Source organism: Symphalangus syndactylus, chromosome 14 (genome assembly GCF_028878055.3).
Source record: "Symphalangus syndactylus isolate Jambi chromosome 14, NHGRI_mSymSyn1-v2.1_pri, whole genome shotgun sequence".
Lineage (NCBI taxonomy): Eukaryota > Metazoa > Chordata > Mammalia > Primates > Hylobatidae > Symphalangus > Symphalangus syndactylus.
In genome coordinates this window covers 70,589,742-70,617,208 of record NC_072436.2, presented here as the reverse complement: position 1 = coordinate 70,617,208, position 27,467 = coordinate 70,589,742, and the positions used below count along the sequence as shown (strand labels likewise).

General features: G+C 43.4%; 1 protein-coding gene and 1 long non-coding RNA gene across 8 annotated transcripts in view; one reads left to right on the top strand and one right to left on the bottom strand.

Annotated features, from left to right (window-relative positions):
- The window catches only part of ANXA4 (annexin A4), an 88,320-nt gene that overhangs the window by 40,482 nt on the left and 20,371 nt on the right, over nt 1-27,467 (top strand). For 5 of the 7 annotated variants that reach the window (XM_055243326.2, XM_063617870.1, XM_055243327.2 and 2 more), the window contains 3 exons: nt 1,562-1,616; nt 8,127-8,214; nt 25,498-25,592. In XM_055243326.2, the coding sequence (XP_055099301.1) occupies nt 1,608-1,616; nt 8,127-8,214; nt 25,498-25,592 (192 nt within the window). In that variant the 5' untranslated portion in view covers nt 1,562-1,607. The remainder of the gene's footprint in view (nt 1-1,561; nt 1,617-8,126; nt 8,215-25,497; nt 25,593-27,467) is intronic. The other 2 variants (XM_063617871.1, XM_063617869.1) reach the window with 1 other exon arrangement.
- On the bottom strand, nt 9,921-19,352 carry LOC129462874 (uncharacterized). Its single transcript, XR_008650975.2, has 5 exons — nt 19,151-19,352; nt 14,442-14,547; nt 14,073-14,173; nt 10,562-11,152; nt 9,921-10,298 (listed from the first exon to the last, which is right to left on the bottom strand). It is a non-coding gene; the product is annotated as an uncharacterized lncRNA (long non-coding RNA).

Sequence of the window (27,467 nt, the reverse complement as noted above, 5' to 3'; positions counted from 1 at the left end):
GGAAGGTAAAAAGCAAATGTGATCAAACAAGGCCTAAGTGGTAATCAGGTGGGTTAAGAAGGACTTAGTTATCAACAAAAGGCACACTGCTTGGTCAGATTATCTAGACCAGTGCTTTTCAAACTACTGTGCAGGCAAATATTTGGGGAATCTTGTAAAAATGCAGATTCTGGGAGTAGATGTGGGGTAGGGACCTGAGATTCTGCTTTTTTTTTTTTTCTTTTGAGACAGTGTCTCACTCTGTCACCCAGACTGGAGTGCAGTGGCATGAGCTTGGCTCGCTGCAACCTCTGCCTCCCAGGCTCAAGTGATTCTCCTGCCTCAGCTTCCCAAGTATCTGGAATTACAGGTGTGTGCCACTACCCCCCAGCTAATTTTTATATTTTTAGTAGAGATGGGGTTTCACCATGTGGGCCAGGCTGGTCTCAAACTCCTGACCTCAAATGATACACCTGCCTTGGCCTCCCAAAGTGCTGGGATTACAGGCGTGAGCCACCGCGCCCAGCCAGGTTCTGCATTTTTAACAAGTTCCCAGGAATGCATGTACTCCTGGTTCTAGGATGACTCTGAGTATCAAGGATCTAACTAAATTCTGAGAAAAGGAGCCTTATCCAGGTGGTTCGCACCTGTAGTCCCAGTGACTCAGGGGGCTGAGGCAGGAGGATCGCTTGAGTCCAGGAGTTCGAGGCTGCAGTGGGCTATGATTGCACCACTACACTCCAGCCTGGACAATGGAGGGAGACCCTGACTCAAAAAAAAAAAAAAAAAAAAAAAGAAAAGAGAAGGTGCCTTGTTTATATGACATAGATATGGGAACAGGAGGTGGTAGGCTGCCGTTAGGGGACTGTTTATATATCATGGGAACTCCGCAAGAGTCCTAGACTACAGTGAAGACATTTCTTGCATTTTGAACAACTGAAAAAAAAATGTGTGATGGTGATGGAAGAGGGGGTGCTGAAAACCGAGGACAAAGTTGAGTGTATAAGCCTGCAGCTTAAAGGGAAGAAAATCTTTAATCCTAGAATGGTGGCAGTGAAAATCGCCACCGGGAAACGAAAAGATTCTAATGTTGGTTAGGCTGCCGGCCTGTCATTACACACACACGTACACACACACACAAACACACTCACACAGATGCACACACAGAGGGGAGGCTGGTATGCTGTACTTTCCTCTGATGCAGTTGGATTATCTCTTTTCTCAAAGGCGGAACCTCTTCTGATCTACTATAACATTCAGTTCAGAATCTGTGTCCAGCTTGAGTACAAGTATTGGTACTTTACCCTAACAAAACAATAGGAATCCTTTCTGTCGTGTGTATCTCCAAACAGAAGAACAGGTAGGAAAATATTTTACCAGTGTGATAAAGTCGACTTTTTTAACAGTTTCTCTAATTAGTAGCCCATTCCTTGTATCTCTGGCTAATCAGTAACTGGCCTTTTGATTAAGTTGGGTGTCATTTCCTCATGGCTTAGCTTCATGCAAACTGCAAGTTATCCCGATTAATGATTTTAACGCCATTTCCTTCATCACAGTAATTTCCCCTCTGCTTTTATCACAGAAGAACTTCTGCTTGAGTGGCTGAACTCTGATCTTGACCTAGAGTCATGGCCATGGTAAGTTGTGAAATACCTCAACCCTATCTGGTGCCAGCTGCCAACAGGTACAGAATGTGGGCTCAGCAACTGTTAGCTTAAACAAAGCATTGTTTACTCAACAGAGGGGAAGGAGGAGGACATGAAAAGGCAGGTCTATTTCTAAACATCATTTAAATTTCTTTTAGGGGTGGTAAGCAACTTGACCTTGAAAATTGATTCAAAGAGAGAATTGTTTGAATTCTTTTAACATTCTGAGAATATAGAAACAAGTTGTAGTTTTCTGTCTGCAGAAGTGCTACATGTTTATTTTAGAACATTTAAAAAGGAAAAACTAAAAATTCTGTAGGTTCTACTACCAGAAGAGGACTGCTATCGATACTCTGAGGTAGCCACATCATTTCAGGCTCATCAAGAGGGGTGTTTCTTAACAATATGGGTGTGTTGGCCGCCTCCTGCTTTAGACAGTAATCAGACGCCTTGGACCTTGGTTATCTGATCTTTGGAACAAGCATCGAATTGAATCCCTTTGAGAGTTCTGTAAAGTTCAGCTCTGAGGTGGAAGCTGAGCCTCTTAGCTGAAAACATGGCTCTACCTAAGGCTGGCCATCTGCTCTCCTTCTCTTGCCCAAATACGGTTTCTGAATAGACAAGTAATTCTGACCCGTGGTCTTCTTGAGGAAGCAATAATAGAAGTAGAAATCTTATACCTAGAGAGGAACCGGAGAGCCTGCCAGCTTGAGATGCCTTCCTTTTGGAAGATGGATGTGTAAAGTAAACTATCCTGAACAAAGAGTAATATACTCTTAATTTCTTTTGCATTAGATATTCCAGAATTTTCTTCATGATCTCTGACAGTCAAAGGCTTATTCATGTGTGCCCCAAATCTCTCATGCTTTAGTTTATAATCAGTTTCTTGCTGATTGATTCTCCCTGGCCATGGAGAATTTTTTAAAAATATTTATTTATTTTTATTTTTTATGGAGATGAGGGGCTTGCTATGTGCCCAAGCTGGTCTCAAACTCCTGGCCTCAAGCGATCCTCCCACCTTGGCCTCCCAAAGTTCTGGGATTACAGCATAAGCCACTGTGCCTAGCCAGCGTGGAGAATATTTATTCAGAAATGCTTATGGTGCCTCTACTTTGTGGCAGATGTGGGACTAGGACTCAGAATTAATGAGATGCTCTTCATGTCTTCAGCAGGCTCACAGCTTTCCTACAAATGAAGACTGTAATCAAGTGGCCCTTTGTGTGCTTTCCACCCTGGGAAAATTACCTGAGTTGCTCTCATCTTTCCTCCTAAAACCTGTTTTTCTATCATGACTATTATTTATTAGACAGACAAAGGACATTTTAAAAAGAAAACCACACTATACAGTCACAACATTGGAAACACCAACTATTTGCCATTTTTTAATTTTAGACCTTACTCATATGTATAATGATTTTTAAATAAGAGTAATAAGAGCATAAATAATAGTTTTGTAGCCTTCCTTGTCCCCCACTTAGTATAGGAAAATAGGAAACAAGTTATGTATTCACTCTGATCTTATGCTTTATCTCTTCTCTATGCTAATGAGATAATGTAATGTTTATATTACATTTCATATCATTAAAATTATTTACTCTAGTGGTTTTGAGTGTTTTGATTTTCTTCTTAATTTATTTTTATTTTTATTTTTTTTGAGACAGAGTCTCAATCTGTTGCCCAGGCTGGAGTGCAGTGGCGTGATCTTGGCCCACTACCACCTCTGCCCTAGGTTTAAGTGATTCCCCTGCCTCAGCCTCCTGAGTAGCTGGGATTACAGGCGCTCACCACCACACCTGACTGATTTTTTGTATTTTTGGTAGAGACAGGGTTTCACCATGTTGGCCAGGCTAGTCTCGAACTCCTGACCTCATGATCTGCCGGCCTCGGCCTCCCAAAGTGCTGGGATTATGGGTGTGAGCCACCGCACCCAGCTTTCTTCTTAATTTTTAAAAAATTTTCCAAATTCTCTACAATATTTTTTTAAATCATTGTATTCAAGATTTTAAAACATGTTTTATGGAGGTATAATTTGCATATAGTGAAATGCACATCCTTTAAGGTTACTGGTCGTTAAGTTTTACAAATATATGTGTGTATATATATATACCCACATAACCTACTCCCATATCAAGGTAGGACATTTTATCATTCCCAGAAGCTCCTCCATGCCCGTTTCATATTAACTCGCCTTCCCACCCTCCACTCCACACAAGAAATGCAACTGCTGTTCTGAGTGTTATCATAAGTTAGTTTTGCCTGTTCTAGAACATCCTATAAATTGAATCATAGAGTAGGTACTCTTTTTGTGTCTGACTTCTTTTTCTGGCCATTATATTCTTTTGCAATTCATCTGTGTTGTTGCATCAGTAGTTTTGTTCCTCCATTCCTTTTTATTGCTCATTAGTATTCCATTGTATTGTACTCTGATCTTTTTGGCATATATCTTCTTCATTATTAATGTAATAACAATATTTCATCAATTGTGATATGGCACCTATTTCTATCTATTCATTTTTGTCATTCCTTCCTATATCCTCTCTGTTTCCTTTGCCTGCTATCACAATGGGCCCTCTTAGGACAGAATTCCCTGTCTTCCCAGAATGGATAATGGTATATTATACTCTGAAATTCAATCAATATGGATATTTATCATGCTAACAGGGAACACATTTCTTGATCTCTTTCCTGGAGGAAAAGAGTCACTAAGAATGCTAACTGATAAACGGAACCACCCTTGCCAATTCCTCTATCGATTCACCTTGTTATATATTAATCCTAATCCATAGTAGTGTCCCTCAGCAATGCAGTTTGCTTAAAAGTTGAATGCAGTGTTTGAGTGCCATCCAAAAATTTTTCAATACGGAAGTTCCAAAAGAACCTTGCGAAACATTCAACTCAGAAAGCTGTCTCATGCTGAGGCCAACGGCCATGTTGGAATTCTGACAGCAAGTCACCAATTTGCATATTACTATGGATATATAATAGAAGAAAAGAAGTAAAGTGCCTCTGTTAGTTTCTTGAGGCTGCCAAAATAAAGTATTAGGTTGGTGCAAAAGTAATTGCACCAACCTAATAGCACAAACTGGATGGCTTAGAATAGTAGAAATGTATTGCCTCACAGTTCTGGAGGCCAGAAATCCAAAGCAAGGTGTCAGCAGGGCCATGCTCCCTTTGATACCTGTGCAGAAGCCTTCTGGGCCTCTTCTTAGCTTCTGGGGGTTTGCTGGCAATCCTAGCTATTTCTTGGTTTGCTGCTACATGACTTCTGTCTCTGCCTTTGTCATACGGTGCTCGCCCCTTGTATGTCTGTCTTCTCATATCCACATCTTCTTATAAGGACACCAGTCGTATTGGATTAGGGGCCCACCCTACACCAGTATCACCTCATCTTAACTGATTAATCTGCAGTGGCCCTATTTCCAAATAAGGTCACATTCTGAGGTGCTGGAGGTTAGGACTTCAACATGTCTTTTTTGTGGGGGAGATGCAATTCATCCAATAACGGGGCCCAAGGAAGATGATGTCGTACGTACATGTCTACCTTCCTCTGTCAGACATATAGAGGGTGATCACCAAGTGCCAAATGCTTACCATATCCAGGACATGAAAGCCTGGTCTTGCAGCAGAGAAGGCCTGTGCCCTGGGTACCTGAGGACTTGGATGGGCTTGATGTGGGCCACTATGGGCCTGAGAGGTCCAGGCCAGGGTGGTCTAGTGCAGTAAGCTCAAGTCAGGCTCACCAGAGAACTGCTCTAAGGGTATAAAAATCCTCCATTCCTTTAGATGGCCCACATTACATTCTTGGATCCAATTAGATTATCAGAAAACTTTAGCTCTATTCCACACCGTTTTCGCCACCTTGTACAAATACTCCATCCTAGATTATGCTCTGGCATTACCCCATAGGCTTGTGTGGAGGTGTAATACAAGAAATAGATAAAAGAATCCCATTATTTTATTTATTATGGAGGTACAGCTGAAGTCCTCTTTGATGATGATGATGATGATGATGATGATGATGATGATGATGTTTCTGAGTTTTTGTTTTAGTGTTTACTTTTTTCTGGGTTTTGTGCTAAGTGCATTCCTGTATTATCCTGTTTCTGTGAGTTATCATTATTCGCAATATACAAGTAAGAAAAATGAAACGTCCCCAGGCCACACAGCTAGAAAGAGGTAAAGATAAGATTCATACCCCACTCCAGTGCTTATGCTCCTTCCCACTAAGCTTCTTAGACCAAGTGCCAACTACTCCCTCCTTCCTCAGCCTCTGGACAGTGCTTGATCCCGGATTTCCTATGAGCTCAAGGACCGCCCCTTCTCAGCCATCCTTTCTGGGCTCTCCCCTTTTGGACCTGTACTGTTGGAGAGACCCAGGCTTATCCTAAGTCCCTGTTCCCTATTTTCACTTTCTTTCCAGGTCATCTCATCAAGTACCACCCAAATGCTGATGCATCCCAACTTTATTATACTGGATGTGACCTCTAGACTTATATCGTGTAACCAATTGTCTTTTTGACAATTCCACTTGGATATTTAATGGACATCCCAAACTTAACATTTCCAACATAGAACGTCTAAATCCCACTCCAGACTGCCACTCTGAATCTGGTAGTCTTCCTCCAGTTTTCTCCATCTGGGTAAATGATACCCAGCTGCTCAAGGGAAAAGATTTAGAGTTATACTTGATTCTTTTCTTTCCTCACCTCCCACGTCAGTCCATCAGCAAGTTCTGTCGCCTTTGCTCCAAAACATGTGCTGAGCTGTCTGTTCCTCTATTTATTTCCATCTTAACTATTTCACCCTAGTCTAGCTCATATCCCACCCCCGGATCTTGGCCCAGGCTCTCAAATGGTCTCTGCATCTCCCTACAGCAGCCCAGGGGGATCTTTTAAATAGATAAGTCAGATCACGTGTCCCTATCTCCTTGCTCAAAACCTGTCGGTGGCTTTCTACTGTACTTAGAATAAAATACAAACTCCTTACCTGGTTTGAAGGGCTGCCTTGCTCTGGCCCCAGCCCACCCCTCTGATTTCCTTCTTTTTTATTTTTAATTCATTTATTTAAATATTTTTATTATGGAAAACTTTAAACATACACAAAAGTAAACAGAATACTATAATGAACCCCTTTGTGTACCTATCAATAATTATTAACTCATGGTCACTCCTGTTTTTTGTCTTTGTTTTTTTGAGACAGGGTCTCACTCTGTCGCCCAGATTGAAGCACAGTAGTATGATCTCGGCTCACTGCAGTCTCCACCTCCTGGGCTCAAGAGATCCTCCCACCTCAGCTTCCTGAGTAGCTGGGACTACAGGCCTGTGCACCACGCATAGCTAATTTTTTTGTATGTTTTTGTAGAGATGAGGTTTCACCATGTTGCCCAGTCTGGTCTCAAACTCCTGGGCTCAAGAGATCTGCCTGCCTCAGCCTCCCAAAGTGCTGGGATTACTGGAGTGAGCCACCATGTCAGACCTGTTTCTTCTTTATCTCCACTTCCTCCCCCTTCTCTCCACCTGTGGGATTTTGAAGCAAACTCAAGACATCTTATCATTTCATCTGTAAACTATTTCAATAGATTAAACCTCTTTTAGAAATGAAATATCACCATAATGCCATTCTTATACCTAAAAATGTTAAAACCAAGTCCTTAGTGTCATCAGATGTGAAGTCAGTGTTTCCATTGTCTCATAAATGTCTTTTGTTTTTTACTGTTTAATTTAGGATCCAAATTATGGTACTACAGTTTCACATTATGATCATTGATGTTCCTTTTCATGTCTTTTAAACTGTAGTTCCCTTCCATCTCTCTCTTTAAATTCTCCTTGCAATTTGTCAAAGAAAGTAGATCATTTGTTAAGTGCTGTGTCTCAGAGTCTAGATTTTGCTGACTGCAACCCTTTGATGTGGTTTAACATTCTCCTTTCTCCTGTTTACTGTAAATTTGTTTTTGGCTCTAGAGGCTTGATTGGATTCAGGTTTGATATTTTTCCCTTTTGAGGGGAACAGGGTTCCTTCCACATTGATGTAGTTCGTCTTCCCCTCCCCTCCTTGCCCACCAACTTGAGCCACACTGGCCTCTATCCTGCTTTCCCTACAAACTAGTTCCGGCCTCAGGGCCTTTGCAGGAGCTATTTCCTCTGCCTGTAACCCTTGCCTCCATCTTTGCATGAGCAGCTGCTTCATTGCATTCAGCTCTTAACCTCAATGTCACTCCTCAGAATGGGCCCTGCAGGACCTCTCTATCTGCTTCACAGCACTGCTTACCCCCAGGCACTTTATGGAACTGTGAATTGTTGGCTTGTTTACTGTCTGCCTCCCATGAGCTAGAGCATCAGTCCCAGGGAGCAAGAGCTTCATTTTTCATGGTCACTGCTGTATCCCTAGCACCTAGAATATTGTCTAGGCTATGGTCAGTGCTCAGCAAATGTTTGCCGAATGAGATGCCTCTGTGTTGGTGAGAGGCTGCCTCTCAGTAACATCACTCTCTTGTGTGCTCAGGCAACCAAAGGAGGTACTGTCAAAGCTGCTTCAGGATTCAACGCCATGGAAGATGCCCAGACCCTGAGGAAGGCCATGAAAGGGCTCGGTAAGTGTCCTGCTGGAAGTGAATCCTCCTGCGTGCATTGCACATCACAGGGTCACACAGGAGGGTGCCATGTCCTCTGGCCATCACGTGGGTCTTCCTTTAATAAAACACAAGGGAGGCTGGGTGTGGTGGCTCATGCCTGTAATCTCAGCACTTTGGGAGGCTGAAGTGGGCAGATCACTTGAGGCCAAAAGTTCGAGACAAGCCTGGCCAACATAGCAAGACCCCACCTAGACTAAAAATAAAAAATTTAGCCAAGTGTGGTGGCACACACCTGTAATCCCAGCTACTTGGGAGGCTGAGGCAGGAGAATCACTTGAACCCAGGAGGTGGAGGTTGTAGTGAGCCGAGATCTCACCATGGCACTCCAGCCTGGGAGACAGAGTGAGACAGCATCTCAAAAAAGAAAGAAAGAGGCTGGGCACGGTGGCTCACGCCCGTAATCCCAACACTTTGGGAGGCCGAAGCGGGTGGATCATGAGGTCAGGAGATCGAGACCAACCTGGCTAACAAGATGAAACCCCGTCTCTACTAAAAATACAAAAAATTAGCCGGGTGTGGTGGCAGGCGCCTGTAGTCCCAGCTACTCAGGAGGCTGAGGCAGGAGAATGGCGTGAACCTGGGAGGCAGAGCTTACAGTGAACCGAGATCGCGCCACTGCACTCCAGCCTGGGCGACAGAGTGAGACTCCATCTCAAAAAAAAAAAGAAAGTGGGAAAGAAGGGAAGAAGGAAGAGAGGGAGGGAGGGAGGGAGGGAAAGGAAATACATGGAACAAGTTGAGATTAGTTGGGACAAATTGGATGGGGAGGGGTATTAGTTCTTCACTTTAATAAAGAATGATAAATTTAATATACTCATTATGGATTTCCCCTATTGTTTAAACCTGCTTTGAATTACAACATCATGAATCTGCATATTAAATTTTAGAAATGTATTTGTTTTCCAATTAGTGCTGGTATGTATATGGTGCCATAGATTTACAAAGCACTTTCACAAACATTATGTCATTGGATATATGCAACAACTTGTGATTTAGTGAAAGCAGCTATTCCTATTGTTGTTTTAGCCCCATTTTACAGATGTGAAACTGAGACCCAGAGAGGCCGAGTAACTCTCACCAAGTCGCAAAGTGAGTGAAACTGAGCCATGGCTCACACTTGGCAGATCCCATCTCAAGCTCGGGGTCATCAGCACTAAGTCCACATTCTTTTTTTTTTTTTTTTTTTTTTTTTTTGAGATGGAGTCTCGCTCTGTCACCCAGGCTGGAGTGCAGTGGCGCAGTCTCGGCTCACTGCAAGCTCTGCCTCCCGGGTTCACGCCATTCTCCTGCCTCAGCCTCTCCGAGTAGCTGGGACTACAGGCGCCCGCCACCACGCCTGGCTAATTTTTTGTATTTTTAGTAGAGACGGGGTTTCACCGTGGTCTCGATCTCCTGACCTCGGGATCCGCCCACCTCGGCCTCCCAAAGTGCTGGGATTACAAGCGTGAGCCACTGCGCCCGGCCTACTAAGTCCACATTCTTGCCTTGAGTCCCTCTGCTTGTTGCTGTGGTGATAGACACAGCTGTGACAGCACTGACATGCAATGTGTGGAATTTAATGTGAGAAGGCTGGTGAAGCAGCCTTGTTGTCTGGGGTAAATACTAAGGTTTTTGGTGTCATGGCCAAGGAGATTGAGGTTGCAGACAGACACACACACAGTGAGTTTGGAGCAGGAGTTTAACAGGCAAAAGAAAAGAACAGCTCTCCATCACAGAGAGGGGTCCCGAGCGGGTTGCCAAGTGGTAGTAAAATTGTCAGGGTTTTTATAAATGGGCTACTGAGGAGGGGGCTCATGAGCAGAGGATGTCTTATGCTCCTAGGGCCCAGTGGTTTAGTTGGGACCAGGTGTGCGATCTGTATAGCGCAGGGTTTTTTTTAATCAGCTCTTATCCCATTCTCTGACCACATAGATGGACTCTTATTCTGTGTTTCTTTGTCTTGCTTATCTGGGAGGGAGAGTTTCTGTGTCTGTTTCCACACATCTTCTTGGAGCTGCAGACATCCCCCCAAGTCTGTTTTTAGCTCCTCTATCTTAGTGCGCCTAAAGGGAAGGAATATGCTTATTAAGACCCACTGTTTTACTGGGGCCCATTGTGTAAGTGTGAAGTTTGGTGATTACCCAGGAGACTTCCCCCTCCCTTTCTGTGCTCAAGCCATCTTGTCTGTGTTTTACAGCCTGAACTTTCAGGCTGCTTGTTGTTAGAAGAGAAGTGCTTTTTTTTGAACCGCATGAGGTTAGAAAGGGAGCTATTTTTGAGCTGCTTTTTGTTAAAAGGAAAGTTTTCTGCTGGGGACTCACTTTACCTTAAATGTCTACCGAAATAATTTCTTTCTGCCTCCTATAACATATTTCCCCCCTCAGGAATGGAATCCGTAACTGCTGCTAGGGGAAACTGGGTGACGATTTCTTCTGGCTGCTTCCTGCTGGAGAGTGGCGTTGTGTGGGGAACAGCAGCTAGGGCTCCTCCTGGGGTTGATTTAAGGGTCCCTCATAGGAGGGCAGTTTCATTTTCGGCTCCATTTGCGCCACCATCTGAAGCTTAATGGTTTCTAAGCGAGAAGAGATAAACTTTACAAGGACATTTAGAATATAGGTTCCAAATATGAGTATTAAGATTACTATTCTTAGTAGGGGCACTATAGACTGTAACCATGACAACAGAGTTTGTTTGATACCTGTGAGCCATTCAGATGGGTTGTGCTGTTGTGAGTGGGTATATGGGGCTTGGCTTTGTTTAGCTTCCTTGGTCTTACTTTCCCAAAAAAAGAGGGAAACCTTGGGGTTATAGTTTACCTGGCAGGATTTGTAGGATAATTGCCTAGAACTAGAACATGTTTCCAGATTTTTCTATTACCCATGCCTTTCTGTTTTCTCTGAGCTGCAGCCGGAGATTGCTGGTTGGTTGACAGGAATAAGCAGGGTTAGTTTAAAATGTAGGTAAGACCTTAAAAACAACTGATGAGACTACAGGTTAATAACAGATGTATGATAACTTTTAAAACATAATTTCTCTTTTTCTAGTCCTCATTTTTGTTAAAAATAATCTATGATAGGACTGAGTTGTTTGCAAAACAGACTTCAGTCCTATACTTCGCCTAATTATTTGCATAAAGTACAGCAAGAGTAATGATCCTTACACAGGCCTCTTAGATTGGCTTTGATGGAACCTTGTTCCATGAGGAATTTTAGATAGGACTTTTTAAAGCCAAGCCCAGCCATGGGTTTGTACTTTTAAATACCTGTGAGTTGGATAAATTTTTTTCCTTCTTGAGGTTCCAGAAGCATGGGGTTCCTAGGCCTGTTAGAAAGTGACATTCTTTACTCACTGCAGGTCAGGAACCCGTATGGAGACTGTGTAGACGGGTATGAGGCCAGTTTTCCCCAGGGGCTTTTATTGGCTCAGCAAGTTAAGCTTGATTCCTTAAAGGGAAACATACCCTTCCAGTCAAAGCCTTGGTAAAACAACCAGTTTTTCCGATTGTGTTTTGTTGCAAGAGAAAATGGATTCTTGCTGCACTGATTCAAACAACTATATTGTTGTAATTTAAGAATATTTATAACTAGTTTCCAAATTCTAGAGGAATTAGGCAGAGAGAAATAAACATGCTCCAAACTTTGCCTGTAGTAGTACATTTTGCTTAGTTATCAAAGGCTGCAGGTAGCTTAAGACAAGTTTTTTTTACTCTAAAAAATAAAATAAGGATTAGCCGTGTTCTAAGAATAAGTGAAGAATATTGCTTTAGTTTTCTATTAGTTCAGTTCATTCCATTAACTTTTGTTTTGATATTTATAAACATTTTAGCCTTTTATGAGTCCTGTACATTTTTTGGTCATGACAAACCTGCATTGGAGAGAACTTGTTAAAGTCCCATGGCTTGATTATAAACCATCTTTTGAAGAGAATTAAAACAAAACAACAATTGTCTGTAAATGACAAAATGTCCAGTTTGGATACAGTCAGAAATACAATTGACAAAGAAATTTGGTTATTTTTGTGGTTTTCAAAAACCCAACACAACAACCTTAATTGCAATAGCACATATTCAGACACTAGAACCACAGACATCCCATACAGTTTTGGAACACATGTTAATATTATTCCCTAAAATATAACCTGAAGAGTATTAGACATCATTTTGGCAATTTTATGTACCTCAACATTCAACATGTTAAATAATTCTGTTTACCTCTCTTCTAGATGCTTCAGGGGTCCTCTGCAGCACCCAAAAGCCAGGGGTTAGGAAAGACTTGAGACTAAAGTTTGACTTTGGGAAGCTTGTTAAGTATGTTTAAAATTTAAAACACTTGATATTATGAAATAGAATTTTAGATTACCATAAGTTTTTTGTTTTTGCCAAAATGATGAGCCAGAAATTTGAAAAAGCAAAAATCATTCACTAGCCTTTTCTATTCCATGAAAATCATGTGTTAAGAAAGTTAAATTTTACCCTTGCATTAGTTTGCTATTAATGTTAAACTTAATTTTAAATGGAACATTATAGACAATCCTATTTAATTTTAACCAGTTTGACCATGAAGTGAGATTTTCACATACCTGTTACAACCCTTGACAAGTTTTGCTAAAGAGTAGATTAGCATCTTAAGAAAAACTTTTTGTGCTTTTATTTCAGTGATTAATGTACAGAAAAAAACCATATAATGCCCTTTTGCATTTAGTTAATATGTTCACACAGAGTTTTCTTTGCAAGATTAATTTTTACAATTGTTTTTACAATTTGCTTAAACCTTCTACTTTAAGACAATTCTTTATTTCTAAGCAAAATATACATTTCCATGCCTTCTTATAATCTTTAAATAAAAACATCTTTTACTGTTTTTACACACTTTGCATGCAATTCCATGTTCAGTAGTTTCAATCACATGTTATAATGGTAACTTTTAGTAATTTTTAACTTTAATGTAAAACCTGTTAGGTTGTTTTAATTATGTGCTAGATGCAGATAATGTTTGACTCCTTTCAGCATAGTTAGGGGCATGGTTACTTCCATATGTTCCCAGGCCCTACCAATTGTGAAGCAGGCAAGTTGACAGTTTTTAAAGGCTAAAGAAGCAGTTTTACGGCCAGGCGCAGTGGCTCCTGCCTGTAATCCCAGCACTTTGGGAGGCCAAGGCGGGCAGATCACGAGGTCAGGAGATCGAGACCATTCTGGCCAACATGGTGAAAGCCTGTCTCTACTAAAAATGCAAAAATTAGCTGGTTGTGGTGGCACATGCCTGTAATCCCAGCTACTCAAGAGGCTGAGGCAGGAGAATCACTTGAACCAGGGAGTCAGAGGTTGCAGTGGGCCGAAATTGCGCTACTGCACTCCAGTCTGGCAGTAGAACAAGACTCCGTCTCAAAAAAAAAAAAAAAAGTAGTTTACAACCTTAAAACATTTAGCAAACCTAGTATTTGACCTGCATAATTTAGACCACATTTTTATACCTTGAAGACATTTGTATTTTACCAATAATTCCTAAGACTCTTTTTATTTTTAAAGATTAAAGTCACATGAACTGAAAGGTACCACAGCTTTTACTTTTCCCTTAAAAATATTTGATTTAAGTGCTTATTTTTCTTAGGCCAATTAATTAGAGCTCCTTTTTTTAATAGACATTACACAAGTAACACATATATAACCACAGAAACAGAAGATCCAGCAGTTATAAGATTTTGCATTTGCCAATGTCCCAATTAGATTACTGGCCTCTGAGTGAGGTTCTTTAAGAACAGAGCTAGGAATACAGTTTCCAGGGCCTAATAAGCAAGCATAGCCGGAAGACAAAGACAGATTTTGAGAGGTATTTATTCACCTTTAATTCCAGGGGCTCCGAGGAAAACAGATTTTTCCTAAAATGGGATTTGTGGCCCCTTTTCTGTTTCTCCAAGGAGTCCCAGGCCACCGGAAGTCATTCTAGGTGCACCAAGAGTGGCAAGACACAGTAAAAAAAAAGCAATTAAGTCAACTGAGAAAAAAACCTTTTCTAGATTTATGAATATTTATTTAAGAAGATTTATGAAGAGAAAAACATAAAGGCCTTTTAAATATACCCATTGCTTGGATATCCACTTTTAATTAAGCTGAATGCTCTTTAAGAAAATCCTTTTTCATTAATTAAAACTTTACACAGAATGCAAACAGTGATTCTTATTATCTCTTTTACCCAGTTTGCTCCACTTACCTGTTCACAATCATGTTTAGATTCTCCAGTTTTCTTTGGGAGAAAGTGGCTGGGCTCAGGCAAGGGCAGTTTTTCAACTGGACTGCAGATCCCTTTAGCAGCAAAGCTTGGTATTTGAGGAGGCAATTGTTTGTTAGCCAGAGACTTTCCTTAGAGGACAACAGTCCTGTTACATTGTGTGGGGTTAAACAGTTATTTCCCATGGTTAACCCAGTGGCCTCTGGCACCAGCAAAGCCTCCACTGTAACTGCTTGGAGGCAGGCTGACCATCCTTTGGCCACCAAGTTTTAAGTTCCTTGCATAAGTAACTCACTGGCTGTTGAGCTGGACCTTAAGCCCTAGTTAAAACTTCCAGGGCCATTTCCTTCCTTTTTGTTACATAGAGACTGAATGCTTTCCCCATGGGAAGACTAAGGGCTGGTATTTTATTTTATTTTATTTATTTTATTTTGTTTATTTTATTTTATTTTATTTTGAGACAGAGTCTCGCTCTGTTACCCAGGCTGGAGTGCAGTGGCGCAATCTCGGCTCACTGCAACCTCCGCCTCACGGGTTCACGCCATTCTCCTGCCTCAGCCTCCTGAGTAGCTGGGACTACAGATGCCCGCCACCACACCCAGCTAAATTTTTTGTATTTTTAGTAGAGACGAGGTTTCACCCTGTTAGCCAGGAAGGCTTGGTTTAGCTGGTTAAAGGCTTTTTGAGCCTTAGGTTCCCAAAAAAGAGAGGGATGAGTTTTAACTGTTTGAGTTTCTTTTATGAGGTGGTATAAAGGGTGAGCCATTTCCCTGTGCCCAGGTACTCACAGTTTACAAAATCCAGTAATGCCCAAGAATTTTCCATTCAAGGCAATAGGCCTAATCCTTTCCTCACTTGGTGTTCTGGTCCCTTCTGGTAAGACCAGAACTACGTACTTTACTGAAGTCTGACAGAGCTGAGCTTTAGATTTTGAGACTCTATACTCCCTTTCAGCTAAGAAATTGAGGAGAGTCTTAGCGTCTTCCTGAGACTTCCTTGATTGGGGCACAGAGGAAAATGTCATCTACACACTGCAAGACCCTGACCTGAGGACAGGAGAACTTAGAGGGGTCCTTTGACAGTGCTTGTCCAAACGAGTGAGGGCTGTTTTGAAATCCCTGAGGCAGCACCATCTAAGTTAACTGCGTGGTCTAGCCAGAGGGATCCTTACAGGCAAACAGGTATTGAGAATCAGGATGTAACGGTATGCAGAAAAAGGCATCCTTTAAATCTAGGACTATAAACCATTTCGTTCCTTCAGGTATTTGAGTCAGCAAGGTGTGGGCATTAGGGACTGCTGGATGAATTGGGACTACGGCCCATTAATGAGGCAGATGTCCTGAACTAGTCTCCATTCCCCGCTGGGTTTTTGTGCTCCTAGTATCGGGGTGTTGCAAAGACTGTTACAGGGTCTGAGGAGGCCCTGCATTTTTAGGTCATTAATAATAGCTTCTAGCCCTTTTCTGGCCTCTGGCTTTAAAGGATATTGTCTCTGGTTAGGAAAAGAAGTGGGATTTTTAAGGTGGGTCTGAACTGGCCTAGCAGTTTTAGCTTGACCTATTCTTCCTCGAGTTGCGCACAGTTCTGGATTAATATTGGCTTTCACTAAAGGAAGACAAAGAGTTTGTCCTGGGGCCATGAGGATGTTGGCCCCCATGTGGGCTAAAATGTCTCTACCTAATAAAGGAGTGGGACTTTCAGGCATAATTAAAAAGGCATGTGTAAATAATAAGTCCCCCCAACTACAGCTAAGGGATTGAGAGAAATATTGGGTTAGAGTCTTTCCTGAGAAACCCACCACAGTTGTGCTATGGGAAGAGGGGAGGCCTTGATTGGACAGGAGAACAGAAAGACTGGCTCCAGTATCCAGGAGGAAGCCCACCCTCCTCCCTTCAATTTCCAGAATCACCCGGGGCTCCTGAGCAGTGATGGCAGTCTGAGCCACTGGAGCCAGGGGTTTGAGCCCTGGGACCTGTCAGTCCTGCTGGACCATCTGTGAGACCAGTTGTGGACGTAGTGACCTCCATCTCCAGGGGCAGTTTAATATCCAGTGGTCTCCACCACAGGCTGGACAGGTCAAGGTGGCTTTTTCTTGTTGCCTGGGCAATTCTTCTTAAAGTGCCCTGGCTTGCCACACCAGTAGCAATTAGTGGATGCTTCCTGAGGATCCTGGACTCTGCAAGCCTGCAAAGCAGTCACTTGAGCCTTAATCACTTTCTCTTTTTCTCCTGGGCCTCCTCCCAGTCCCTATGGTAAAAGACCGAGGTGGCCACCTTCAGGAGATCTTCCAAGGTACTATCTGGTCCTATAGCCTGTTTCTGTGGCTTCCTTCTAATATCAGGAGCTGCCTGCTTTTCGGCTGCAGTGAGGGTTTGGCTTAGAAGCAGCATAACAGCCCTCCATGTGAAGTGAAAAACTTCAGTTAGATTTTGGAAGGTCTGTGTCTACCTATTAGGGTCATCAGAAAATCAGCCCAAGTCTCCCTTTATTTTTCTATGGTCCTGTAATGAGAAGGGAACATGTACCCTAGGGGTACCCCTTCCATCTGGCATTTCTTGTAGAGGTAGGAGTGAAGCTGGGGCAGTGGGGAGCTTTGGAGATGGTGGAGCTGGAGGAGCTGATGGTGCAATTGGTGGGGGCCCCAGATTAGGAAAACTAGGACTGGGGCAATTAGAAGCAGCTGCCCCCAGTGGCTCCTCCAAAACTTGCTTTTCTAACTTAGGGGAATTATTCTCCACAGACCTGCCTGATATGATTGCTAAGAGAGCTGAGTCAATTGTGCAGTGCTTGCTAAGGTCTGGGTTGTCTCGCAGGGCAAAGAAAGCCTGTGTATAGGGGACCTTGGACCATTTGCTCTCCTGTCTATAGAAAAGATCTAATTGTTGGATAAGATTAAAATCAAGTCTCCCTTCACCTGGCCATGTCTATTCATCCCCGAGACAGGAAGAAGGCCACACCCTTGTGCAAAAGAAAATGAGCTGCTTTTTCTTCAAAGTTTTAGGGTCAAAGGAGTCCCAGTGCTTCAGAATGTACTCCAGAGGAGTGCCGGCCAAAGATGGCTTGTTACCCATCTGAAGAAGAGATAAGAGTAGAGGTGTTCCTTGGTCTCCTGGTTCTTTTCAATGTGACTCAGGGAGTAGGGGACACAGTAGGAGCATCCTCCCAGCTGCTGTCCCTCCTTGGTCCCCAGGTCCCAGCACCATAATTGCAGCCCCATGGTTGCAGGTGTGACCCCCAAGCGTAATACCAGAGGACCTAATCAATGGGCTAGTCATGTTTACCCATATGACCTCAGTCCTCTGCCTAATAATTGGGTAATTACCCTCTGACCTCCTAGATCTGTGTGACCTGCGTGGCTTCTTGATAAATGGGTCTCGGGAGAGATTATGTAACACTTGCATTTGAGCAAGGCCCCTTAATGGAGGGAGTGTACTGGACTGAGCTTTATACTCTGCTATTATGGACCGGACTAGAGAATTTATTCTTAGGTGGTGGTTCCAGTTAACTTCCAGACATAAAATCCCCTTTCTATTTAGATGCCATTCTAGCTGTAGGCAGATTGGGTGTCTTCAGAGGACATAAGGGTCAAATCGTGGGCTTCCTGCTAACAGAGAGAGTACTGAGACTAAAATTTGGTTTTGGAGGACATGTTCCTCCTTGCTGCTGAAAACAGAGTTCTCCCACTTGCAGAGGGGGCATAAGGTTTGGTCTCTATTAGAGGGATGTAAAAGGGAGAAGAACTGAAAAGCCAGAGACTTTTAGCAAAGGGCGGACAAGATTCCTCATGGAGAGGATTCCCATTTTACTAGGTGGTGCTAGTGGAACACCAGGCAGTAACTTTCCTCCATATGCTCTTTAAACAAAGGACGGAGAGAGAAGTCTGACTTGTGGCAAGCTGTCCCCACAGCATACCTCCTAATAGAAGAAAGTTAATTTGCCTCACAGAGGGGCTATCCAGTCTGACTGGACAGTGCTGGTTCCTCACATGGGAAAAGAAACAGCCTAAGTGGACAGAGGGGCATTTACTGAGGGGGGAAGTAACCTCCCACCCAGCCCCAGGAAGGGTTATCATTAGGGGTTAAATAGTCTTTGAGATCTGGATCATGGAATTCCCCTGTCTTTAAAAAGTCACAAAAACAGCAATCCCTTGACCTGCATTCCTGGTTACTAAGGTGGTTGCTAAGCCTGCCTAATTGAATTATTTCCTGGGCTGTAAAAATTCCTGCAGCATTGCATACAGAGAGGAGATGGGAGACATGGTGACTGCAGAAAGGAAAGGAGGAAAATAAGATTTGCAATAGGAAAACTTGGAGATCCTGTGGCTGACACCCAGTCAGGCAGTCAGAGGCTGGGGTCAGTCCAGGAGCCTTTTGAATAACACCAGGGTGTGGCCCTGGCCAGAAATTCTTAGTTGCTCCAGGACCTATTCCAGCCCCATGCGACAGCCAGGCTTTTTGTGAAAACAAACTAGTTTGGACAGAGCCAACATTCCTGGCACCCTGAGGGCACCAGGGGATTGACTGGGTCCTCCCCAGCAAGCCTCACATCTGAGTCTTCAAGACTGGTGGCCAGCCCTTGTGGCTCCTTAATCAGCTGTCAGATGCCCGGTGTTTTTGATAGTTACTTGAGAGAATAAAAAACGGAGGACAAGAAGCCTCAGAAGCGAAAGTAGAGTCCACTCCTTTACTCACCCTTCTGATGAAGTCACCTTCAAATCCCGGACAAGCCCTCAAAATGAAGCAGCCTTGTTGTCTGGGGTAAATACTGAGGTTCTTGGTCTCACGACCAAGGATATTGAGGTCGAGGACACGCACACACATATAGAGTGAGTTTGGAGCAGGAGTTTAATAGGCAAAAGAACAGAACAGCTCACAGTCACAGAGAGGGGTCCCGAGCAGGTTGCTAAGCAGTAGTAAAAATGTCAGGGTTTTTATAAATGGTCTAGGGAGGAGGGGCCTCATGAGGAGGGGATGTCTTACCCTCTTAGGGCCTGATGGTTTAGCTGGGACCAAGTGTGCTATCTGCATACAGCAGAATTTTTTTTATCAGCTCTTATCCCATTCCCTGACCACATAGGATGACTCTTAGTCTGTGTTTCTTTGTCTTGCTTATCTGGGAGGGAGAGTTTCTGTGTCTGTTCCCATACATCTTCTTGCAGCTGCAGGCATCTGCCCCACGAGTCTGCTTTTAGTTTCTCTATCTTAGTGCACCTAAAGGGAAAGGAATGTGCTTATTAAGACCCACTGTTTCACTGGGGCCCATTGTATAAGTGTGAAGTTTGGCGATTACGCAGGAGACTTCCACTCCTTCTTCTGTGCTCCAGCCGTCTTATCTGTGTTTTACAGCCTGAACTTTCAGGTTGTTTGTTGTTAGAAGAGAAGTGATTTTTTTTAACTGTGTGTGGTTAGAAAGGGAGCTATTTTTGAGCTGCTTTTTGTTAAAAGGAAAGTTTTCTGCTGGGGACTCACTTTACCCTAAATGTCTACCTAAATAATTTCTTTTTGCCTCCTATAACACTGGTAGTGTCTTCCAGCATGCTACCCTCCAGTTAGCTCCTTGGGGGCCAACACCTTCATGCTGGGTAGGTACAGTGATTCTATGTGCACCGCAAACTACCTGGCCTAGCCTCCGCCCCCAAGACCTTGTCTCAGTGGACTTTTGGCCATAGAAGTATCCCCTGGTTCTTAGCTGCTATTTAGAATCTCCTTGAGATTTGGGTAAAAACTCTTGACCATGAGACCATCTTTCTATCCAAAAATAGTTCATTTTACTCAGCCTCAATGTTGCTAACAGTAACAACAACCGTAGCAATAATAGCAAATGTTCATTAAGCTCTACTATGTGTCAGACATAGAGATAGATGCTTTCCATGGGTTATCTGTTTTAATCCTGACAGAAGCTTGTTTTACTGTCGAGAAGGTAAAGTATAGTGAGTGAGGTTGGCTAACTTGCCCACGGTCTCAGAACTACTAAGTGATATATTCAGGATTCTAGGTAATTCCTGTAACACTTTCCTTTTCATCTTTGAATGATCAGCTGCCTCAAGTCTGATTCCAGAGCTGGAGTTTAAGCCACTGTTCTATGTTGCTGCCCATCTCTGAAGAGAACATTGCCCTGAATCTATGTATCTTCTTCTTTTCCCTTTTTCATAAAAAGAGAAAAGTATAGGACCCACCTTTTTTTTCAGTTTGTCCTAATTCTTTGGTATATTACAAGGACACCGTAATTCAAAATGTAGCCCATGTCACATTCAGAATTATCAACATAAAGGGTGAGGAGACATTTGGCACAACCAACCCCCTTTATGTGTGGGCCAATGCAAGGCAGACTGTTGGAGGAGACAAGGATTATAATCCCTAGTTCTTGTGTTCAAATAGTCTATGAATGCTAGCACAGCTAAGGCATGCACAAAAATAACTATGATTAATTCATAATATAACAGTGACAGGAGGGGCACAAATAAGATCCCACTGGGGTTCAAAGAGAAGAGATCACGTTTCATTTGGGGGCACTGGGCAAAGCTTCTTGGAGGATGTAGAAGTTAAAATGGACCTTGGGAGATGATTGAGTTTCCGTAAACAGAGTTAAGAGACAAGGTGTTTCAGGTGAATGGAATGGCATGTGCTGAGGTCTAGGGGAGTCATGGTAAATACACAGAAAAGTGTCTTGCAGCAGTGAAGTGGCCTCGTCTGGGCTGACACCCAAGGTTTGTTGTCTCATGGCCACAGATATCAAGGACGTGGACACACAAAGAGTGAGGTTAAAAGTGGAAGTTTAATAGGGAAAAGGAAGAGACTAGCTCTCTGCTACAGAGAGGGATTCCAGAAAAATGGGTTACCAATTCACAGTGAAATGCAGAGGGGTTTATAGATGAGCTGTGGCAGGGGCTGGGGGTGGGGGGCTGATGTCTGATCTACATAGGACACCAAAAACCAGTTAGAAACAGGTGTGCTATCTGCATAGGGCACGAATCTCTGGCAGCCCCTACCCCAGTCTTTTATTATGCAGTGGGTTTTCAGCCTGAGCTGTGCTGTACTGGTCATTTCCTTCTTACTGTACACATGCTAACAAAAAAGGGAAGATGGAGTTTCCATGGTGGACATGCCTGGCCCCCAGGTAGCCCTTTTCTGTTGGCACAGTGGCCAGCATTCACTTGTGCAAGCTTTCAGTTTCCTTATCTACGTTTGTAGCTTGATCTTTCAGGCTGCTCTTTGTTAGAAAAAAAAATTATTGGCCGGGCGCGGTGGCTCACGCTTGTAATCCCAGCACTTTGGGAGGCCGAGGCGGGCGGATCATGAGGTCAGGAGATCGAGACCACGGTGAAACCCCGTCTCTACTAAAAAATAGAAAAAATTAGCCGGGCGTGGTGGCGGGCGCCTGTAGTCCCAGCTACTCGGAAAGGCTGAGGCAGGAGAATGGCGTGAACCCGGGAGGGGGAGCTTGCAGTGAGCCGAGATTGCGCCACTGCACTCCAGCCTGGGCGACAGAGCGAGACTCCGTCTCAAAAAAAAAAAAAAAAAAAAAAAATTATTTGGGGGGCTGCTTTTTGTTACAAGGGAAGTTCTGCCAAGGACTCTTTTGCCCTCACTATCTGTTTGTTTTTTTTTTCTTTTTTGAGATGGGGCCTCGCTCTGTCATCCAGGCTGTGACTGGCATGATCTTGGCTCACTGCAACCTCCACCTCCCGGGTTCAAGTGATTCTCATGCCTCAGCCTCCTGAGTAGCTGGAATTACAGGCCCCCACCACCATACCCGGCTAACTTTTATATTTTTAATAGAGACAAGGTTTTACCATGTTGGCCAGGTTGGTCTTGAACTCCTGACCTCAAGTGATCCACCCACCTCGGCCTCCCAAAGTGCTGGGATTACAGGCATGAGCCACCACACCTGGCCTGCCCTCACTATCTGCCTAAACAATTTCTTTCTATCTCCTGTATCAGCAAAACTTGCAAAGCAGGAGTAGGCTGGTTGGGAGCTTTCTGAGAAAGCAGGTACCAGAAGGAGGTTCTAGGGGTGCTACTGAGAAAGCCACCCATAAGAATCACAGACATGGGGGGATGACCCACAGGCACTGGCCAGGAAACAACATATGCCAGAATCATGATGCTAAATGGAGGGGGTTAAGGAGATATATAAACCAATAGACTGTTAATGAAGGAGGTCAGGAGCATGGAGTGCAGCACAGTTGGGTAAAGCACAATATTTCAAGAGCTGAGTCCATGAATTTGGCTGCCTAGTATCCTTTTATGTGACCATTTACAATAGTGAATGGGATATTGTAGAGAGTCTCAAATGTCAGGCTGCAGTGCCTAAAGTAAATCCAGCAGATGATGGGGAGCCATTGTGTATTTCTGAGCAGGGGAGGGACATTGTGAGAGTTTTTCTTTTTACAAAAACGAATCTGGCAAGACTCTGGGAAGACCAATCAGGAGTTAAGAATACTAGTTAGCAGACATCTGCACTTGTCTAAGAAGAAACCCTGAAATCTTGAATTGGAATGGTTGTGGTAGGAAATAAAAAAAAAAGGGAAAGAATGCAAAAGAGGCTGTAAAGCAACATTTTGCACGACAGTGGACTTGAATGTAGAGGAAAGGAGAGGGTAAAAAAATCAAAGCTATTGGGCTGGGTGCAGTGGCTCATGCCTGTAATCCCAGCACTTTGGGAGGCCTAGGTGGGCAGATCACGAGGTCAAAAGATCAAGACCAGCCTGGCCAACAAGGTGAAACCCCGTCTCTACTAAAAACACAAAAATTAGCTGGGCGTGGTGACGCACACCTGTAGTCCCAGCTACTGGAGAGGCTGAGGCAGGAGAATCACTTGAACCTGAGAGGCAGAGGTTGCAGTGAGCCGAGATGGCGCCACTGCACTCCAGCCTGGCCACAGAGCAAGATTCCGTCTCAAACAAAAAAAAAATGAATCTATTTTGAGAACTTCAGCTTCGCTTGACTGGGGGGAAGAGTGATCCCTTTCACAGAAACAGGGAGTGAACAAAAGGTAATGAACCCTCTCTGCCCCGTCCACACCCCCTCCTAGCTGAGAGTGCCAAGGGAGAAATGAATTGTTATATGGATTGTCCTCTCCTTTTTAAAAATAGGAACACGGCTGGGCATGATGGCTTATGCCTGTAATCTCAGCACTTTGGGAGGCTGAGGCAGGTGGATCACCTGAGGTCAGGAGTTCAAGACCAGCCTGGCCAACATGGCGAAACCCCATCTCTAGTAAAAAATACAAAAAAAAATTAGCCAGGCGTGGTGGCAGGCACCTGTAATCCCAGCTACTAGGAAGGCTAAGGCAGGAGAATTGCTTGAACCTGGGAGGCAGAGGGAGTGAGGCGGACTGCACTCCAGCCTGGGTGACTGAGCAAAGCTCCATCTCAAAAAAAAAAAAAGGAACAGAAAGTAGGTCCCCAAGGTATGTAAACTTAAAGTTCTATAGCTTCCTTTACACACCTCACATCTTTTTGCATCTCTAACCTTGCCAAGGATAACTAAAGTGAGGCTGTATTTTTTCATTTCTCCCTGAAATATTTTTGATAGAATCACTTCTGAAACCCATCCCAAACCCCCATACAGCACAAACAACGAAGAAACAGAAGATTCACCAAACATTTATGAACATCCAGCTGTTATAAAGACAAGGGACCAATTTGAAAAATCAGAATAAAGTCTCCTTGTTAAAGCTGCTGCAAGAAACAGGCAAGCAAAACTTAGAACATTTTTAATGTGTAATTTTTGCTTAAAGTTTTGGTAAGATGTTATATCATGGTAATTTGTCAGCAGTTCTGAAAGGGAACCATTTGTGTTCAGGAAAGATAGCTTAGAAGTGAAAAACACAGTTCCAGATTTTAAAACACAGTGAATGCAGTAACAGCCAATTTAAACTCTGCAAAATGCCAAATTGGTGAATTAAAAGACAAGTTTGAATTGTTTCAAAACTCAGAGGAGATGATAAAGAGATAAAAACAAAGAAAAGGCAAGAATATGGAAGGGAGAGATAGGAGATTCAAAAGAAAGGAAAAGAATTCTAGAGGAGATGGCTGGGCATGGTGTCTCACGCCTGTAACCCCAGCACTTTGGGAGGCCGAGGCGGGCAGATAATTTGAGGTCAGGAGTTCAAGACTAGCCTGGTCAACATAGTGAAACCCCGTCTCTACTAAAAATACAAAAATTTGCTGGGGGTGGTGGCGCAGCCCTGTAATCCCAGCTACTCAGGAGGCTGAGGTAGGAGAATCGCTTGAACCCAGGAGGCGGAAGTTGCAGTGAACTGAATTTGTGCCATTGCACTCCAGCCTGGGTGACAGAGTGAGACTTTCTCTCAAAAAAAAAAAAAAAAGAAAAAACTATTCTAGAGGAGAGAAAGAAGAATTACTCCTGCCAACATTTATTAAATGTTTAGTAAGTGCTAGGCATTTAATTATATTGTTTAACACTTGCAGCAGCCTATCGAGGGAAATCACTGTCATCATTCACATTTGCAGATAAGGAAACTAATGTTTAGAAAGTTAACCATTTTGTTCAGTAGTAAACAGCTAATTAAAGGAGAGGCTAAGTCCCGAACCTAGCATCTATTTCCCAAAAAGTAGACAAATCCTCTGAATAAGGGCCTCTTTTCTTTTTTTTTTTTTTTTTTTTTTGAGACGGAGTCTCGCTCTGTCACTCACGCTGGAGTGCAGTGGTGCGATCTTGGCTCACTGCAAGCTCCGCCTCCTGGGTTCACACCATTCTCCTGCCTCAGCCTCCCAAGTAGATGGGACTACAGGCGCCTGCCACCACGCCCGGCTAATTTTTTGTATTTTTAGTAGAGACGGGGTTTCACCATATTAGCCAGGATGGTCTCAATCTCCTGACCTCGTAATCCACCTGCCTCGGCCTCCCAAAGTGCTGGGATTACAGGCGTGAGCCACTGCGCCCGGCCTGGGCCTCTTTTCTTAGAAAGCCCTCTGCATGTGTTTTGGTAACTCCAATGTCCACAGAGGAACCCGCTTTCTCATTCCTCTCTCAAATCACACTCACCTGCTGTCTCCCTTCTGCCCCCCCAGGCACCGATGAAGACGCCATTATTAGCGTCCTTGCCTACCGCAACACTGCCCAGCGTCAGGAGATCAGGACGGCCTACAAGAGCTCCATCGGCAGGGTAGGCCACAGTCTTTCCTGCTCTGTCTGGCTGACTTGGCAGCAACAGGAAGCAGGGCCTCTTCCTGATCTAGGTTCCTGAAGTGACCCTGTGTTTTAAAAGATCAATCCTTTGTCTTGTTTAAAGATGTTCTCAAGGCCAGGTGTGGCGGTTCACACCTGTAATCCCAGCACTTTGGGAGACCGAGGCGGGCGGATCACTTGAGGTCAGGAGTTTGAGACCAACCTGGCCAACATGGTGAAACCCCATCTCTACTTAAAAATACAAAAATTAGCTGGGCGTGGTGCCAGGCATCTGTAATCCTAGCTACTTTGTAAGCTAAGGCAGAAGAATTGCTTGAACGAGTAGGTGGAGGTTGCAGTGAGCCAAGATCATGACACTGCACTCCAGCCTGGGCAACAGAGCAAGACTCCATCTCAAAAAAAAAAAAAAAAAAAGAATAGTGATTCATCTCCTTCTTAGTCAATTGATCTTAAACAGGTTCTTGAACTCTGTGACCCATTCCAGGAGGAAATGTGAATAAACATCTTTAGAATTTGGTCCATTTTCCAAATAATTATATTTGGAAACTATATCTTAGGAATTGAGCCTTAAGAAATAATCATGAATGATCACAAAGATACAACTAAATGCCTTATGTATATAACAGTAGAAAAATAAAAACAGGTGACTAGTTAAAGAAATTAGGCTGGGTGTGGTGGCTCACACCTGTAATCCTAGCACTTTGGGAGGCCGAGGCGAGTGGATCACCTGAGGTCAGGAGTTCGAGACCAGCCTGACCAACATGGTGAAACCCCGTCTCTACTAAAAATACAAAAAAATTAGCTGGGCATGGTAGCGGGCATCTGTAATCCCAGCTACTTGGGAGACAGGCAGGAGAATCGCTTGAATCTGGGAGGAGGAGTCTGCAGTGAGTCGAGATCGTGCCACTGCACTCCAGCCTAGGCAACAGAGCAAGATGCCATCTAAAAAAAAAAAAAAAAAAGAAATTATATTGCACCTATCTATAGAAATCACAGCTGCTAAAAAGGTTATCAGTGAATATTGACTTGGAAGTATATTGAAGACATATTGTTAAGTAGGCAAATACATTTACCTCGGTGTCTATAAACATATTCACCTCAAGGCTCCTTTACCTCTTAAATTTTTTAGGACTTTTGGTTTTGTGGGTTATATCTTGATATTTGCCCTATTAGAAACTAAAACTAGGCCGGGCACGGTGGCTCACGCTTGTAATCCCAGCACTTTGGGAGGCCGAGACGGGCGGATCATGAGGTCAGGAGATCGAGACCACGGTGAAACCCTGTCTCTACTAAAAATACAAAAAAAATTAGCCGGGCGTGGTGGCGGGCGCCTGTAGTCCCAGCTACTCGGAGAGGCTGAGGCAGGAGAATGGTGTGAACCCGGGAGGCGGAGCTTGCAGTGAGCCGAGATCGCGCCACTGCACTCCAGCCCGGGTGAGAGAGCGAGACTCCGTCTCAAAAAAAAAAAAAAAAAAAAAAAAAAAAGAAACTAAAACTGAGGGCATTTAAAAATAGATATTTGTTAACTTAGTAAAAATAATAAGCACATTGTATGTTACTGTAAATAACATTTTAATGAAAAATAGCTATATATCCCAAAACAAAAAAACATTTAGTGAGAAGATTGGCATTGTTTTACATTTTGCAGATCTCTTTAATGTCTGGCTTAATGAAAGACAGATGGCTTCTCATATCTGTTTCTACTTCAATTTGTTATGATATGTGGTTTTGGTTGGGGTATATGAAGAAAATCTGGTCTTGTACAGATATGTACTTGAAAATGGGGGTAGTATTTGAACAGACAGTTGTTGATGCATAGACAATGTCAAATAGCCTTAGGAAAACCCCGCTG